The sequence below is a fragment of the Buteo buteo genome, chromosome 3 (assembly GCF_964188355.1).
Source record: "Buteo buteo chromosome 3, bButBut1.hap1.1, whole genome shotgun sequence".
Lineage (NCBI taxonomy): Eukaryota > Metazoa > Chordata > Aves > Accipitriformes > Accipitridae > Buteo > Buteo buteo.
In genome coordinates, this window is record NC_134173.1 from 32,550,195 (window position 1) to 32,567,307 (window position 17,113).

A 17,113-nucleotide genomic window follows, 5' to 3' on the forward strand; every position below is an offset into this window, starting at 1 on the left:
ATACGCACAAAACATAAATGCTGAATTCCTGGGGGCAGATGCTAATTTTGGTTTTGCAGCTTGTCTCATAATTTAGATGTGGGTTTTTATCCTGGTAGTGAGCTTCAAAGGGGGGGAAAATCATGGAACAAACTGTTGCTTTCATCACAGTTAGACTTGCTACTAAAACTTAATTTGCAAGAACATTTGCTGCAGTGTGAGAGCAACACTGTAACATGGGAAAATAAAACAAATGCACTTTTCTGGTAATAAAGTGAAATCAAGGAAAAAAAAAATGCTGGTGAGGAAGTAAAGACCGTGACTCAACAGCCTCCAAAAGCAGCTGAACTACTGTTAGTAATGCTGACAGTGTCTGCAAAATCCATAGGAACAGAACCAGTTTCAGAGAACATGAGAATAGTTCTCCAAATGCATCTCTGGGTCTGTTGGGGGATTCAGCTGACTTCATGATAGTCATTAAGTAGGAAAATCAGTTGTCACTCATCATTAAATACCTATAGCATTACCTACTAAATTAGCGTGAGATGGATCAAATGACGTTGAGAATATTTCAAGTTTTTGTCATCATGCATTTGTACTGTTTTAAAAGTGTGCTGAAGCAGGGAACATGTGTTCGTGAAGTTCTCTTCATAGCATTAGTTTGGGATATTCCTCATCTTTTAGTCTGAAATTGGGCATTTAAAGGTTATTTGTGAAATTCTGTCTTCCAAGTGAGTGAATATATACCTTTGATTTTAAAGGCATGTTGCAGAGAAACTGTGACTACCTTTGGGATACTGTTAGAACAAGTGTAGTATAGTGGATGTCTGCTCATGTGTATGGTCCTAATAGAGCAAAAGTACTTGGAGTCTGATGCAATAAGTTCTGCTGCTCTGTGTTTCTTCATGATGCTGATAATCATGAATGCCTCACTAGTGCGAATGGGAACATTAGTGATTTAAGCCTCAAGTTACACAGTTCTTCCTTTACTTCTGTATATCAAGCTTGGTCATAAGATGACCATTCTCCCATCATACGACCTGGGATGTTGTGCTGCATACACTAGACAGCTGGAGTGGGAGCTTCAGCCTCCTAATCCTGCCTGGGAAATACATTCTTGTCTAGAAGTAGTACTCCATGCAAATAGGAGTTTACTTCTACAGAGTTAATTTTCAAGGAGCTGATCTGATGATGATAATTATTTGGCTACAGTATTTTTTTGGTCAGATCAGTTTCCTATCCTAGCCATTTATGCTGCCGCCACAAAGGGATGGAAATCCGTGGCCAAGGATGCGGGGAGTTGAGACCCCCATGTCTGACAGCAGCCATCTCTTTCTTGGCTTAAAAGGACTGGGAAAATGCACTTTTAGTGGCTGATGTCTTCGGCACCAACCAAGCTAATTTTATTTGGGCAATTAATATGTCCCAGAGGACTTAATATGAGCCTGGTGCCAGCTAGTCTGAGACTTACTTGCTTTCACTTATGTCTCACTAAACATGTGAGAAATTCCAGTGATCAGTTAAGAGACTGCTGAACTGATCAGATCTGAGACACTAACTCAGTTGGCCCTTGCTTGCTCCAAGATACAGAGGCCTAATTTTTCACAATTAACCATTACTGAATGTTTTGTTCACACAGGCAAAACCATGTGCTTTGTTTTTCCTGTTGCCCTCAATCTGATTTTCAGAAATGTCCAGAGCATATTAGCTCCATTTTTCCAAACAAAACAATAGCATGAGGAGGTTCAGTCAAATCAGTTAAAACTCAGGGGAGAGTTTTTAACTGATTGCAATGTCCTAACATGGAAAGTGGCAGGCAACCGTAGTATTTCTGCTTCTGGGCTGTCATGTTCATAGCACATCAGTCTTTGTTCTGTTGAGTTGGAGATGATCCTGTGATACAAATCTAGAAGGCATCTCACAGATTGTTTTACACAGAAAACGAAAAGAGTGATAGATCTGTTGAAGACACAGGTTTGTATTGTTAGGATAGTCACCAGCTTTCTAGGCTGGGAACACCACTCATCCCAGAGATGAGGGTACGTATCCTTCCAGCCTACAGATCACATCAGCATTTGGTTTCCTCCTATTCGTCATTGCTCAGGGTAGAAGCAGTGTTTCATGTCTCTAGAGGACTTCTTAACCTTGGCAGGCTGTGGAGGAATTGTACCTAAGCTTTCTTTACCTGTTTGTGTGGGACCCTTGTAGCTAAAGATATGGGGAAAATACGGGAGCCTTCATTTGTGTTCAGTCCTACCATTCCCTGCTCCTCAAAACCAGCACCAGAATATGAAAAATGAGGACTCTCAGCTGGTGCTTGCACAGCTGCTGATGTCTGAAAGGCTTTGGGGTTGTATCCTGTGTTGAATACAGCCCCCTTAAGGGTGCAAGCCAAAGTTAGGCAGTTCATAATGAACAAGGAACTGTGCTTAATGGTCTTCCATGTGCCTAAGCTTCCCTGGGAAGAAAATATATGGATTTCTTCCAGAGAAATATAGGACCTCATTTCATTTTAAATGTTTTATAAAGATATAATGACTACTGTTGAATGCTTTCAGGATGCATATGTTACATGATGTGCTTCAAAAGCAGTTGAAGTTGGCTTTCTGTGGACAATGATGCAGCTCTGGAGAAGGTAGTTTTGGCATGTACCTTTGAAATGAAATTAATTCTGCTGCCTAGTGCACCCCTGAGTTTTATTATTTAGAAATAATGATGTATGCGCTACCCTCAAAGGTAATTTTTGTCTCCCTTTGAAAAGTTTCCGTGCTTAACTGTCTCTTTCTGGGGCAATTAAGCCAATCTTGTAGACAGCAGCCTCCTTTCAGCACTGTATGACTCATGCTATCATGGCTGCTCATCTCAGGTGCAGAATCTTGTGAAATGCATTTTTGACTATCTAAAGGTATGACATCCACGGATTTTGCCTTATCTGCTATGACAGTAATATCTTCTCAAAATGCCAGCAAGTTGATTAAGCAATACTTCCCAGCCCTACAGCCCCTACTTCCATAGATTACTTTAATCAAATTGTTTGTTTAGCAGGTTCTTTAATTACCTCCTTAAAATAGTTCCTCTGGGCTTCTTCATACCCAAAAATGAATATACTAATCTGCAGTTTCATGTTAGATTTTTTTTAAAAAGGAAAAATTGACATTTCACTCTTTTTTTGTATCCTCAGGACTCTTTTAAAAAAGTTATAGAAAATATAATGCTAGCTTTGCCAGTTTCAGTGTTGGTGATTATTACTTGTGAAATATGTTGCTTTGTTTACTTCTAAGCAGAATTTTTATATTTATACACACACACATAGACGTTTGCATCATTGCTCTGTCTGCATTGCAGAATTCACCTCAAGTAAGGCAAAAACTCAATCTTTCTTTATAAGTACACAAACCACATAGTGCATAGCAGTTAATTTATCTCATCCCCAGCGCAAACCCCTTACGCTTTTTTTTAGTCATGCTTTTCTATTTCATGGCCCTGTTACCTCCTGAAAATACACATGAGAAAACCTTTAATGATGTTGGTTTTGTTTATTGATACATTATTTGGTAGGAGTTCTCCAGATATTGTAGAGGATAAGCCCTGTCCTGAAGCTTGTAATGTAGTTCTCAGAAATTTGCTAACTAGTTTGTTATGAACAGAAGCCAATGAGTAATGGAGAAATGTTTTGCAGGTTATGCCTCCTTGTCCAGGATGCCTATGGTATGTTCAGTGAAGTGCAGTTCCAGTCCCTGACTTTTGCAGATGACATTGAGCAGTATTGCAGGAGATGGGAAGGAAAATTCTGCTGCTTAGCTGGAATGAAAATTTTGCAAAGAACTACAAGAGGAAGGTGAGAACAATTCATGGGAGAATGTATTGCGTGCTGTGGCAGGCAGAGGTGATCTGCCTTTTTATTCATTTCTGTGATCAGTATTCTCTGGAACAACTGAATCTGGCTTTGTTCAATTAAGTGTCCTCATTGCCATTTTTGGGACATCCAATAGTAGTACTTCAGCCAACCATATTCCAAAATAAGCATAAATAAGCTAACACACAAATACACACTTAGCAGAGAAATGAATAGAGAAGAATTACTGTACGCAATATTTCATATAAAACACGAGTGTTTTCTTTCTTTTCAGTAGATTCAAAGACTTCAAAACATTAGTTCACCTCACTTCCATTGCAGAACTGTTTACTACAGTATGTTTTTCTACAGTGCTTCCCAGTATGGGTTGAAGTTTCACACACAGACTTTCCCTTAGTATATGAGAGCTTAATTCAGTTAAGTCTATATGGTTTTGGAAGCACAGTTTAAGTTTCTTTAAAAAAAAAAAAAATCTTGCAAATCATAAAGCCATTCTTATTTTGGAATAAGAATGTCCACAGGTTTATAGAAAAATCCCCACAGATAAGTAACAAATTGACTTACCGTACCTCTCAGATTTTGCTTATTTTGTGATTCCTTTTACATTCTTTGAATAAAATAAAGTATCTTTAATGAAGACAAAAAAATTAAACAGATCAAGTACCTTACGGAGTATCTTTCTAAGGCAAGTGATACAGTGTTCACGTGGGGACCTATATAAATATGATTAGATTGGTTCAATTCTCAACATAATTTATTCCTACAAGTATCCGATCTAGATAAGCCTTTGCTGTTAGAATGGCTATGATATTTCTGCTGACACTTCTTTTTCCTGTTGAAAAATGCTGTTTCATCAAAACCAGAATGTTTCATGGAAACATTATCTATTTTGGAGAGAATTTGGTTGGGAAGATTTTTTCAGGTCCAGAGGGAGTGAATATTCTTTCTCTCATTCTTATTTCATGAAAACTTTCAGAAAGTCTCATTTTTGTTTCATATTGGAACAAAAACAAATTTCAAAGCCTTGAAATGTTTAGCAAAATGGAATTGTTGTTTTCCAGCCAGCCCTATTCAGTATGCTTTTCTTTTTATGTACTTGCAGTGTTAATTTTCAGATCCTTTAGATTTCAAGCCTACTTGCATTTTTATGGATCTTTAATAACAAACAAGTCTTCTTATTTAATTATTTTGTTGGCTTTTTTTTCAAGTTACATTTTTTCCAAACAAATTAAATAATAGCTTTGGAATTCTGGATACAAATGAAGTTTTACAACTGGCTGCTGGTGTTTCCAGTACTCTGCCTAGCTAATAAGAGACAGACTTCTTCTAATGTAAATTCTGTTTCAAAGCACCAGTAACTTACTTCTGGCTATTCTGAGGACGATTAGAAGACACACTACTGAAAATGCTGGTGGCTCAGCTGGAGCTGAGCTGGTGGTAACCCTGCTAGGATACATTAAAAGAAAAAGGCTAGTGTAGCTTCAGGGACAGTTGGTGGTGGTTAAAACCATTGCAGTGGTTAAAACGTGATTTCATTGTACAAGATGGGTGGGTGGGGGAATTGTTCAGGGATTTGTTTTTTTCTTAATTGTTTTAGCCTAAGTTCTGCTTTATAACTTGTTATTACTTTTAAGTGTTGGGACACATTTTGTGTCATTCTAGGTGTGATGGAAACCACAGTAAAGCCATAGCTGAAATGAATATAAGGGAGTACTTATTCACACAGAGCATAATTAGACTGTAGAACTCATTGCCACTGGATAAATGGGTTTCCACAGCCAGGGGTATATCCGAGCACATGATGGGATATGCCTGTGAGTGCCCAACCTTGGCTTGCAGCACATGAGTGAATAAGAACTATGTGGTCTGCCCTGCAAGAAAGACTGCTGCCTTTTTTTTTTGAGAACACCAATTACTTTTTGGAAGGAGGTGGCTTTTAAACTGTTTGTTTCCTGGAGTCTGACAGTGGCTTTTAAAATGGATAAAAGGGAATAAAATGTAGGAAATATGAGGGAAAAGTCATGACTTTTTTTTCGTGCCTTTGAAGCACATGATCTGGAGAAAGCCAGGAATGGCTAATAAGATCCCATGTGTCCATGTTGTCCCGCAGTCACATGGATTGTAATCTTTCTTATAGAGACAGAGTGCTCCCTCAGTACCTTCATGAGACAGAGGTTTTCATTTAAGAGATGCAAGAGATTCTCAAGCTTTTTGCATCAATGGACCAATGTTAATGTTACTGTTCAAAAGATTTCCCAGGCCATCATCCATCCTCATCATCAAGTATTTAATTTAAAGTACTATTTAACATCATTCCAGTAAATGAATGATGTAAGCTGAAGTTACATTTCAAGGACTAGAAACCTATAATAAAGAGTATTTTACATCCAAGCAAAAATGCGGCTGTAAACCTGACTTGATCTTTGGAATGGACCTGTACTGTAAGATGTGCTAAAGAAACTAAACCCATTTCTTCTCCTGGTAAGAAAACACTTGTGTTCCAAAAGAAAAGTGGGATGACAACTTTCACAACCGTGTTCTGTCTTGACGAAGATCAACCCTGTGAAAAATTAGAATTATAGTCATTTTACATTGAGAGAAACACTGTTAATGTTGAATATTGTTTTTGAATACCCATGTGCTTTAACAAGTACTAGGGTCTCATACTAGGTCATTTGAAGGTCTTTCATTGATTTAGGTGATTTTCAGAATAAGTCCCATACCCAACATGAAACATACTTCCCAAAACAATCCCTGCAAGAAATCTTTCCCTTTGTACTCCAGCAGAGGAAGTGATGTTTCTCTTTGCAGTCCAGTTTCTGGCAGTCCTGTAAGACAGATGGGCATGGCTGAGTCACGGCAAAGTTGCCATGGCTTGTTCAGTGTCTTACTTCCAGCAGTTCTTCTAGTCTGTTCATGAGGCTGTTGAAGAAGGTAGGAACCACTGTTGTAGCAGATGAATTAACAGCACAAATGTGGTTCAGTATCTGTTTCTTGACACCTTTTCTCTTCACACTCTCATTCATACTTGTCTCCTAGCCTTTCCTACAACTGTTCCCTGAACTGCATGCTCAGTATCAGCGAAAAAGAAAGACATGGTGATTTAAAGAGAGAAGACTGAAAAATGTTCATTGATCTGCCACTGGTGGTGTTGGCTCCTTAGAGGTGTATGTTCTTTCCCTTGTCCTCCCACTACCTCAGATGTCAGTCTTATAAATTCAGCCCCTTGAGAAGGAGGAAGTGAGATTTTGACTGTGTACTGCTGGAGGCAGGAATATTGGTTGAGAATCTATATGCAGTACAACTAACATGTAACCCCCCTATTTTAATAGATCTCAGGCATGTTTCAGGTATGTCTGGTATAACCAGTAACTAGATGGATGCAATTAGATGCAGGGACTGAGCACTCACTAAAATGCCTCAGGAATAACTTCTAAATTGTCATTGTCTGCTGCTTCCTACCAGAAATTAATTTCAATGAGCTGGGATAAACTTTGTAGTTGGATATCTGTCTTTGTTGACAAAAATATTATGTTTTTAGCCCTGACTGTAGTTCTACACAGAATAATAATTTGAATTTTGACAATTTGCGTCTTTCACCTGATTTGCCAAGCACCGAGTTGTTTCACTGCTGAGTATAGCAGACCGACCTGCCTCGCCTCTTTATGCGTTCTTATAAGGTAGAAATATGAAGAGTTTCTATTCAGCTGAACAGAAAGATGACACCAATTTAAAAATGGAGGGAGGAAGAAGAAATGCTCTAACGTAATACATAATTAACGCATGGTGTCAGTACGAATTTTGACCCTAAATTGAAAAAATGCTTAACAAGTTTCAAAAGAAGATGCAACTGTTGCATGGACAGTGCTAAAATCCACACTCATGTTGGATAGGATAAAACACTTTGAAGGATAAATCAACTCATAAGCTTTGGCATTTGACCCTACCTTTAATTCATGGCAGGCTGTACTATCTGTTGCATTTTCATCTAAAGTAAGTAGACTTTGAATATTGAGTTCATCAACCAGTGTTATGTTTCCCTGAGAAATTTCTGTTTTCAAATAAAGTTGGTTCTGTCATTTGTCATTTTAAGCTTTCAAATGTTAGGCACTGAAATGTGAAATCTCCCTGTATTTGTCTGTAGTGTTGGTCACTATTGTGCCTGAGGGTTTTCTTTCTTCTTTTTTTTCCTACTTTTTTAAGTCCCATACTTCTCTGGCCTCTATCTCTCTCCTTCTTCCTCTACTCTTCACTGTATACTTTCTCTTCTCTTTGCTTTACACTCAGAAAAGAGGATCACCGCTAACTGCTACACAAGAAAGTGTTTCAACTGCTGGACGTTGACAGGAAATGTAATAGTAAGAACTCTTCACCGAGCAAGGAAGTCATAACTTCCTTCCTTTGGTTTTCCCTCCTCCAAAAAGACTGCCATCTAAAAGAGCCACCCACGTCTCTGAGGTTTTGAGGTCCTGAAACACTTCAGTAATTGCTGTGGTTAAAAGTTGAGTTCTATTTAAAGCATAATTTCAGTAATCACATTGAAGTTTTGAATATTTGCATTACTTCTTTATTATTTTTGATGACTGCTTATGTATCAGAAATTAACTTTTCCTGAGTTCTGTTCTCTTTAACAAGCACGGACTGCTGCTTGTATCTTCAGTGCTTCTGTCATGAATCTGTTTAGTAACCAGCATTGGAGAATAACATAGGCGTATCCATATTGAATCAAAAGTACTTTTATATTATAATTTCAGTGTTTTAATGTAGTATGTGTAATTTGTAATGTACTATAGAAAATTGAGTTATTCAAGTATGTACATAAGTTATTCAACAAAATAATTTCATATATCCAAACAAAACTTAGGGGAAAAAAGCCAGCAACCCTTCCTCCCTGTTTGTGTTTTGACTGAGATGCTGGTTTAGTAGGCTCAGATTTTTACTTTATGATTTTGTTGCTTTTATTACTCAAGTCTGAGAAAATACGGTGTTGCATAGCTTGTGCAGTGCAAGATCTTAATAGGTCAGTTAAAGGGAGAGCTAGCCTACAGTATCAGCTTTATATTTGGATTGCTTGTCTTTTGCTAGTTGAAGCTTATGCAGTCTAGGTGATTACTACTGAATTTCTTTTTAGTTTTGAGCAAGGAGATGTTTCACAGAGGGCTAGGAATTGCTTTATTTTTGAGTTCTTCATAATTGAGACTGATACTGCCAAAAGAAAACTGTTTCAGTTTAGACTACAACTGGGAGAGAAGGAGAGGAGGAAACAGAAGTGCCAAGTCTTGAGTCCCCAAAGCAAAGCTGTGGAAGACGTTGGAGGAGAATCCTAGCACCTTTCTTCTTGTCTCCTACTGTAAACCTTACATAGTCTTTCTTCTTTTCCTAGTTGTGGGCATTGTTTTCCTTCTACTTTCTTTGATATTGCTGATATTTTCTCCCTGTAGTAATTTTCCCCTGAACCTGTGGTATGATTATTAAAATTTTAAAATCCCCCAAACTATAAGCTGTAATGTTAAAAGTTGAATCAGGCATGTCACATGCAAAGTTCTTGGTCTGGCACTGTAGGTGAAACTTCATGCTTGTGAGAGAAATAAACAAAATCTTCTTATTAAGTTATGAAATAAGTTGTCAGATCAAAGTCAGTGAAATACAGTTTTGAAACATCAAAATTTGAAGTTTTTTTACTTCTGTAATGTGGCTTCTAGTATGAAATGAATGAAATTTCCACAGGATCAGAGTAAATGTGATGATGCTGTAGATACTGGTTTACCACTGTACTGGGTGTCTAAATATAATTACAACATCTTTTCTCTTTATTTGTATGTTTTTATCAAAAATCATAGAGCAAACGTGTATGCATGTGTACAGATATCAATGTATGCCATTTGACTGCAGTGAAGGGCAAAACAAGCCAGGAAGGTTAGAAGCAGAAGGTGACTTCTGTCTCCTGCTAAGCTCTGAAACTGAGAAGGAAGGTGGTTAGGTGAGCAAATGAAAGCAGGTTCTTCTGTACAGGGCAGCACAGTCATCAGCTCTGGCAAGAATTGTGGGGAGGGAAAAGTAAATGCTAGTTTATTAGTATCACTCACTATCTTCCAGTAATTTTTCTATGGAGTAGTTTAAGATGATTTGTTAAATAGGTCAGGATTAATTTCTGCATGTATATTTTGCATTTTCTTAGGCATGTATTTAGCCTGTTTAACAGTATTAAATCTTTAAAAGTCTCTGATTGCTGTCTGGGTACACAGCAGGCAGTTTGCATTTATGGATACAGAGAAAAGATGTACCAAAGTTCAGCAAGGAAAGTTTAAGTTGAGAGGGATTCCTTTTGAGCACATTGGATAGTAAAAACAATTAAGGACACTAAAAAGAATTATTTTGCGTATTACATGTATATACATGCACACACACATATATATAAAAGTATCATTATATAAGCGAAGCTTGAAGATGTAGATTTAGAGAAGAGTATCTCTATGTAGGGGACTGCCTGTCGTTAAGTCCATACTTCTATGGAAGTCTATGCTATAACACTCCATTGGAGTAACTGGTGGCCTTACTGTGGTGGTGATAAAGAGTGGACATCTACATATTCAGTATGGGACAAAAAGTTTTTTACCAAACATACATTTCAGTCTGGCACGGAAAGTAGGGGGTTGAGTCTGCCATTTAGAATCTGATAGATGATTTCTGTCCTTCTGCTGGTATGGATCCAGTCTTTTTTTCTTTTTTTCAGAGAAAAATTGTAGAATATTACAATAGAGTCCTTGTCTCTGAAGTAAAAAAAACATTATTCAAAATACTTTACATGTTCTTTTTTTATCCTTAAGCCTGTTTCTTCTCACTTTTTACTCTACTTTTCCTTTTTTAGAAGTCTGTCCTTTTATGATCAAATTATTTAATTATTTTTTTTTAAGTGATAAGTAATTACACTCACAGAGCAAAATTTTAAAGTTTTTATTTTGTCTTCTGTAGCCAGAGAGGCTCTTTGTGCACATGGGAGCTAACCATGTCCCTTCACTGTAGCACAGAGCCAGCTGTTCATCTCTTGTCCTGACTCTATAACTGAAGAAGGATACACATATTGGATAAAATAAACCCATTGTTCAAGTCAGATTGAAGTGGGATTTGAGTGTGGCTGGGGCAATAAAGAGAATGAACTTTATTCTTTCTGTGACGATAGTGATTTTCTACAGAGGAGAACACAATGTCTTGCCATTTCTCCACTGTCATTGCCCGCACTTCATTCCCCCTTCTGCTAAGTCGAAGTCCATAAGAGTAAAGAGAGAGTTAACTTTCTTGGAGGCGTAGAAATGGGTGGAGCAAGAGAGGAGCTCCTCACCGGGGACACTGACTGATACAGTGACAGCTCCAGGAGAGGACGTCCTGTTGGTAGACAAGGTTCCAAATCCTTTGGGTGGCAGATGTCACTGCCCTTTGCCTGACTGGTGTCAAAGCAAAGGATGGGGCCAAGACGTTCAGGAGATGCTCTCTACACAATGCTGCTCCTCTGCCTGTTTGTAAACAAATACTGTCATTTACTAATAATTAAGTACTCCTAGTTCAAGCAGTAGATGTCCTTCTCCAAAAGGACACAAGTAATAGAAGAAAATGTCTTAGATATTCTGATGTGGGGTAGCAAGCTGGAAGAGAGCTAAAGGAGAAGGGACAACTTTCTGTCCCTTGTGCAAACTTAAAAATACAGATGAGGGATCAATGTAAGCTCTGTGTGGAGAGGTGATTATATCTGCACTGCAACAACATAGCTTAGTTGCTCTAAGTTGGTAGGTATGCAGTCTCTGTGTACACACACACACACACACACAGGGTTTGTGGTACCTTCATACCCATGCTTTGTCCTTGCCCTTGTGCTGCGTGTTGTGTGAGGAAGGCCACTTGTGTAACTGCCTGAGCTGTACGGGAGGCTGTGCTCTCTTTTTGTAACTCTCCTTTTTCATGTCCCAGTTAGCAAGACCAGTTTGTTCCTCTGGGCATTGGCCCTCCTGTGACTGTAGAGAGGATATCATTCTGTACGATACAAGACAGAAAATCTCGCCCCAGTCAAGGATTCAAGAAGTGGTCATTTGCTGTAAAGTCTCTTTAATACCTAAGAAGTGTTGCTTTGTATGTTGTAATGTTCTCACTGTTAGTTGTAATGTTCTCACTGTTAAAAACAAAACACAAACCAAAAAAAGCCCAGCCTCTGAGCACAGCCTTCTCCTTTTACAGACTTGGCGATGATGCCATATAAGTCAGGAAGTTCATTTCTGTAGAAGAGCAGCACATTTGTGTTTCTGGTCTGTTCATTAGTGTAGAGAATATGACTACAGGTAGCAACATCATTTTTTTAATCTGCCAGCTTGTTACCTGAATCGTGAACCACAAGCTTTATTCCACAAGAACCACTCTGAGATTTGTGTCCATAAAACTTCTTACCGTGCTGGTCCAAAGGTTTCACTATTAACACTGAATCATGGATGATACCTGGCGCTTTATGAAGAAACGTGGGAAGAAGTTCACTGCCTATAGACACCCAAAGTCTAAGCACTTCAGGATCCGGAGAATGACTAGGGAAATAGAGAAATAAATAAGCAGAAGTGAGCTAAAAGCATAACTTTAAGAGGAAAGTTTCTGTGGCCCCTTGAAGAGAAGCAACATATTGCAATGTGCTTCAGCCCTGTACCAGAGTATGCTGTTTCCTTCTAAACAGTTGAGTTCAGAAGCTAATATTACTTTTAGCAAGGTTTGGACTTCATTTTTTAGAGCTCTTTCAGAAATGGTGGCTTTCTTAACTGGCGGAACAGATAACTTGTTCTTGGAGGCAGTGTGGGGTTAAAATCCAGATCTCTGCTTTGACTACACAGAACAGAGAACTAGGACAAGATAACTGGGAGCTTTAACTCAAAAATGCATGCCTCCAAGTTGGTTATCTGTAGCTATTTCCCCTCCCTCAGCTGTTTTCTTGGCCTCTCCCTCAGATGTTCCTGCCTGTCCAGCAAGGATGCCATATCAGCTGACAAGGCAGCCACTGAACTGCTGCACATGACAGCTTTGCTTGCTAAATATGCTTTACCTTAATATGCTGGGCTGTTAATTTTATATTTGTTCTAAATTAAAAGTGGGAAATGTGCAAAATAAATAAATACAAATCATAACTAAATGAGCAGCTGTGTAGGAAGGAGACCGTCCTCAGCACATGTACTTAAGATAACAAAATCTTGTCTGTTTCTCCATATCTGATAATTGCTGACTTTCCTGAAAGCAGTTACAATCAGCTGTTAGAGAAAAGCAAGAAATAAAAATGTTAGAAGCAAAACTTTTTTTTTTTTAAAATCTATCAATTAAAATAGTTAAAAGCTATTTTTAAAAGAAGTTGTACTGGTATCTGTGTCCTTCCGAAGCTAGCATTTACCCCAGTTCCCCTGAATTTTATCATGTAGCAGGCTGTTCATGGCAAAGGATTAAATACGACTTGCTTGTCACTGAATGTGATACATCCCTTCCCTCCCTCTCCACCCTGCAGCAGAGACGATGGAGATTTAATTAGACCAAATCAAAACCAGCTTCCAGAAAACAAATATGATTTAAAATTGTTTTCATAATCATGCAATGGTTTAAATTATATTTCTTAATGAATCTTTTTAATATAACATATAACACTGGAAAACATTTTAAACCTGATTTTATTGGTCTTTTTGAAGGGCGTTGGGACTTTTTAGTTTGATAGACAGCCTGTGGCCTCCAGTAGTGCCTGTAAAAGTTGCTGGACAAAGTCAAACCTCTGAAATGGTAAGTCTTGTTATTATGGAAATGTATTTTTTCACTCACAACTACTATTTTTGTTGGTAGTGAATCACGTTTACTTTGGGAATCAGATTCTTTCCCTCTCTTTAGCTACTGAGTTTTGTTTTACTGGTTCTGGCAACCTCCTAGGCTAACCTGAAGCCCTCTGGATCAGCAGCATCTTTCCAAAATGATACAATTAGCCCCTTATTAATCCTCTAGAGCTAGAATGGTAGGATGTCCAGACAAATTACTCCTCTCCTCTCCTTGCAGGAGGAAAGAGATATTAGATAGCATGGAGCCAGCTGAGAAATCTATATACAAGGATATTAACTCATTCTTTTGAAGTACTTTTCAGCCTTAGATTTGAAAGCACTTTTCTGAAGATTAACTTCTGTGAAGCCAGACTGACTGCTGGAATTGGGTCTCTGACTAGTTAGGATGACTTTGACTGATACTTGTCGAAGGATGAACACAAAAATAATCTTCTAAAAAGTAATGAATGTTACTGTGATTTTAGGGGGTGGGGAGGTATTAAAATGGATTTAAAGTGTGTTACTGTATATTTGCAAATCTAAAATTGCATCTTTAATTTTCCTTTAATTAGCTTCTGTATTTGAAAAGGAGTTCTGTCATATCAAGTGTCATTTTGGTAATACAAGATCATTTGAGAAGCTTCTGGGTAGCCAAGTGCTTGTGCTGTCCTGCTGTTCTTGTATAGGCTGTTCTTTGGGGAAGAAGTTTGTGGTATTAAAAATTTTTGTAAGAGCCTGGGGGAGTCAATCAGGACACAAGTTCTAGAAAAGAAGAAAAAGCTGGAAATAAACAAGTTTCAAAGCCAGAGGGCATTAAAGGTGGATATTACTAGTTATTTCTAAAGTCTGAGAATCTCTTCTCTGCAATGTACAGTGTTCTTTGCATTTTGCCGGGGTTTATGTTGAAGAATAAAAAGTTCACTCCTTGATTATATACAAAACCAAGACTGAAACTGAGTGAAATGGCTGTTCTCACCTTGACTTTCCCTTTCATCCAGACGTTTTGGAAGTCTGAGAGGAATGCATTGTTTTGTGCATTAAAATACTATGGACAACAGAATGAGAGTATCCACAGATGGAGCAAAGCTCTTAAGTGTTGTTTAGCGTTGTTATGACTCTCATTTGTTCTTCATTTTCTCTATTTTATTAGCAATCTAAAAATGGAGGAAACTTTCCATAATCATGCACTTTACACTTCTGTCATGGGTTTGAAATACTAATTCATTCCATGGAGGATCACAACTTGCATTCTACTGCTGCAGGTTTTTGGCTGAGTGGAGTTTTTTCAGTTGAGATACATTTTTCTTGACACAAACTGTATAGTTTTATGCACAGTTTTATGGAAGCAGTTTTATACATAGGTACATAAATAATATTGCCAGCATGCTGATAATGTTGTTCGGAAGAAATCTGTGGAACTGATTTCTTTTGAGCCATATGTACATTCAAATACCTTCTTTAGTGCTGTCAGAGGCAAACAGAATTTCCGTATCAACTTCTTTTGCTTTTTTTTTTCCTTATGCAGATTTTTTTTTAATGGGTGGGCAGCTGTCTTTAATACATTCATATTTCTTTTATTAAATGAAATGCTTTATTAACAACAAACATTGCTAGAAGAATATTTTACCATATCCACAATATAAATTATTTTCTAGCATTGTCTTTTTTTTCCTGAGAAGCCTTTCTAGCTTGGGACCTCTTTAAGTGGTGATTGATAAAGTTGTTACGTCATGGTACTTTATAAGGGGGAAAGAAAAATCTGGCATAACACAAAAAGAGCAGTTCTTGTAGCTGTTGTGTTCCTGTTCTTCATTATCTCCTTGTGCTGTCCTGGATTTAATTTGGCAGCTTTAAAAGTTCGGCAGCTGTTTACTATCACAAAAACCCACCCACATGCAAAAGTCCCCAAATTTCAGAAAGGTTACGGATGTTAAAATAAAAGAGTAATCAGGGCACTCCTACCATGTAATAAAAAAATGCAAAACCAACAACAAACACCTTGAAATAGTTGCAGTGTTTGCCAAGTGTGCCAAATCATGAGATGTTTTTGTGATGAGGGTCAATGTCAGATTATGGAAAGAATGATATGCACATGCTGATTTCACTTATAACTGGTGAATGTCGGTTTATTAACTCAACTTCTACTTCAGAGAGTCGTTGGTATTAACCATATAATTTTGTTTCCCCATCCCTCTTAAAATGTAAATAGTGTGGTTCGTTTTGGCTATTACTATAAAACCCAACTGGCCAGATTAAAGTGCATTTTTTAAGGTCACATATCTTTTCCTTACTTTTTAATAGATGACAACTAATCTTCCTCCTCCCAGCTTCTGTTATATTCTTACTGCTCAGTCTGGTGAGATACATGTGGAAGTGGATGAGGAAGAACAGATTTCTAATTTGTACCAGCCACCAGCTGTTCATGGTCTAAAGGAAATTCTTCAGGTAATCTGCTTTACAAGTCAGATAACCAATACTTTGTTCCACTGGATTTCTGGTATCATGTTTGTCTCATTCCCTGTTTTTGTACTGTTTTCAGATCAATGGTTGTAATGAACGTTGTAGCTTTTGGGCGCAAGTGCTGTATCTAAGGCTGCAGGTAATCTTTTTATTTAGCAATGAATTCAACATAAAATCAACATAATGTTTATGTGAAGAAGCCGGCATTTATCTTGTTTAGGGGAAAACCCAAAACCTTCCTGGATGATCTTCAAGAGTTGTATAAGCAGAATTATCACCAGGTCTAGAAAGGGAATTATTTCTGGATAAATTGCTATCTAACCAGAGATAATATTGCACCCTGGTAAGGGAGCTTGCAGGAATTCCATTGAAACTTGATTTGTAGCTAAATGCTATCCTTAGATACATAGTTAAAAGTTCCTAGTCAGTTGAGTGTCTGGAGGTAGAATTTAACAGATGATGGTTATATAAAAATACAGTTTTGCTCTTTGCATGTGAGTGTGTGGACTATTTTTGTTGGCTTCAGTAGAAGCCCCTCAGGCAAATTTGGCTTTTATGGTCCTGTTAGTAGAAAGGAGGAACTCTTAGGTAAATACATCTGCCATCCATACTATGTTGGAAACCTTATAAATATGTTTTATTTATTTGTTTCTGAATGATGCTACAATTTTCTTTCAAAATGTTGCTAACTCCCTCAGTAGTTAAAGGAATTTTTTGTTGCTGATTTATTTATTTTTTCCTGGCGACTGGATCCTCAGTACAGCCAGCACTGAATTCTGGTGGAGAATAATTTGCAATTGTCCATCAGCTCCACAAGAAACAAAGTGTGAATCAAAGCATATGAACCAAAGACAAAGAAATTCCAGAACGGCCAGCAAAATAGCTGGAGATGCTTCCCACCAGTGTGAGACATAAATTTAATTTAGGTCTTGCCCTTTTGCTTCAAAAGCCAATGAGTTATGATTTGATTTTTACGCAGGGAGGGCTTTTAACTCCCAAGATG

At 37.8% G+C, this 17,113-nt stretch overlaps 1 protein-coding gene across 3 annotated transcripts in view; it reads left to right on the forward strand.

The window, feature by feature from the left end:
* Positions 1–17,113, forward strand: part of SPIDR (scaffold protein involved in DNA repair) — a 207,982-nt gene that overhangs the window by 175,481 nt on the left and 15,388 nt on the right. For 2 of the 3 annotated variants that reach the window (XR_012649784.1, XM_075023258.1), the window contains exons 11-14: positions 3,659–3,817; positions 13,534–13,621; positions 15,952–16,095; positions 16,190–16,249. Coding sequence is in view for 2 of the 3 variants with exons in the window: in XM_075023258.1 (XP_074879359.1) it covers positions 3,659–3,817; positions 13,534–13,621; positions 15,952–16,095; positions 16,190–16,249 (451 nt within the window). In the remaining variant the exon portion in view is untranslated. The remainder of the gene's footprint in view (positions 1–3,658; positions 3,818–13,533; positions 13,622–15,951; positions 16,096–16,189; positions 16,250–17,113) is intronic. The other variant, XM_075023259.1, reaches the window with a different exon arrangement.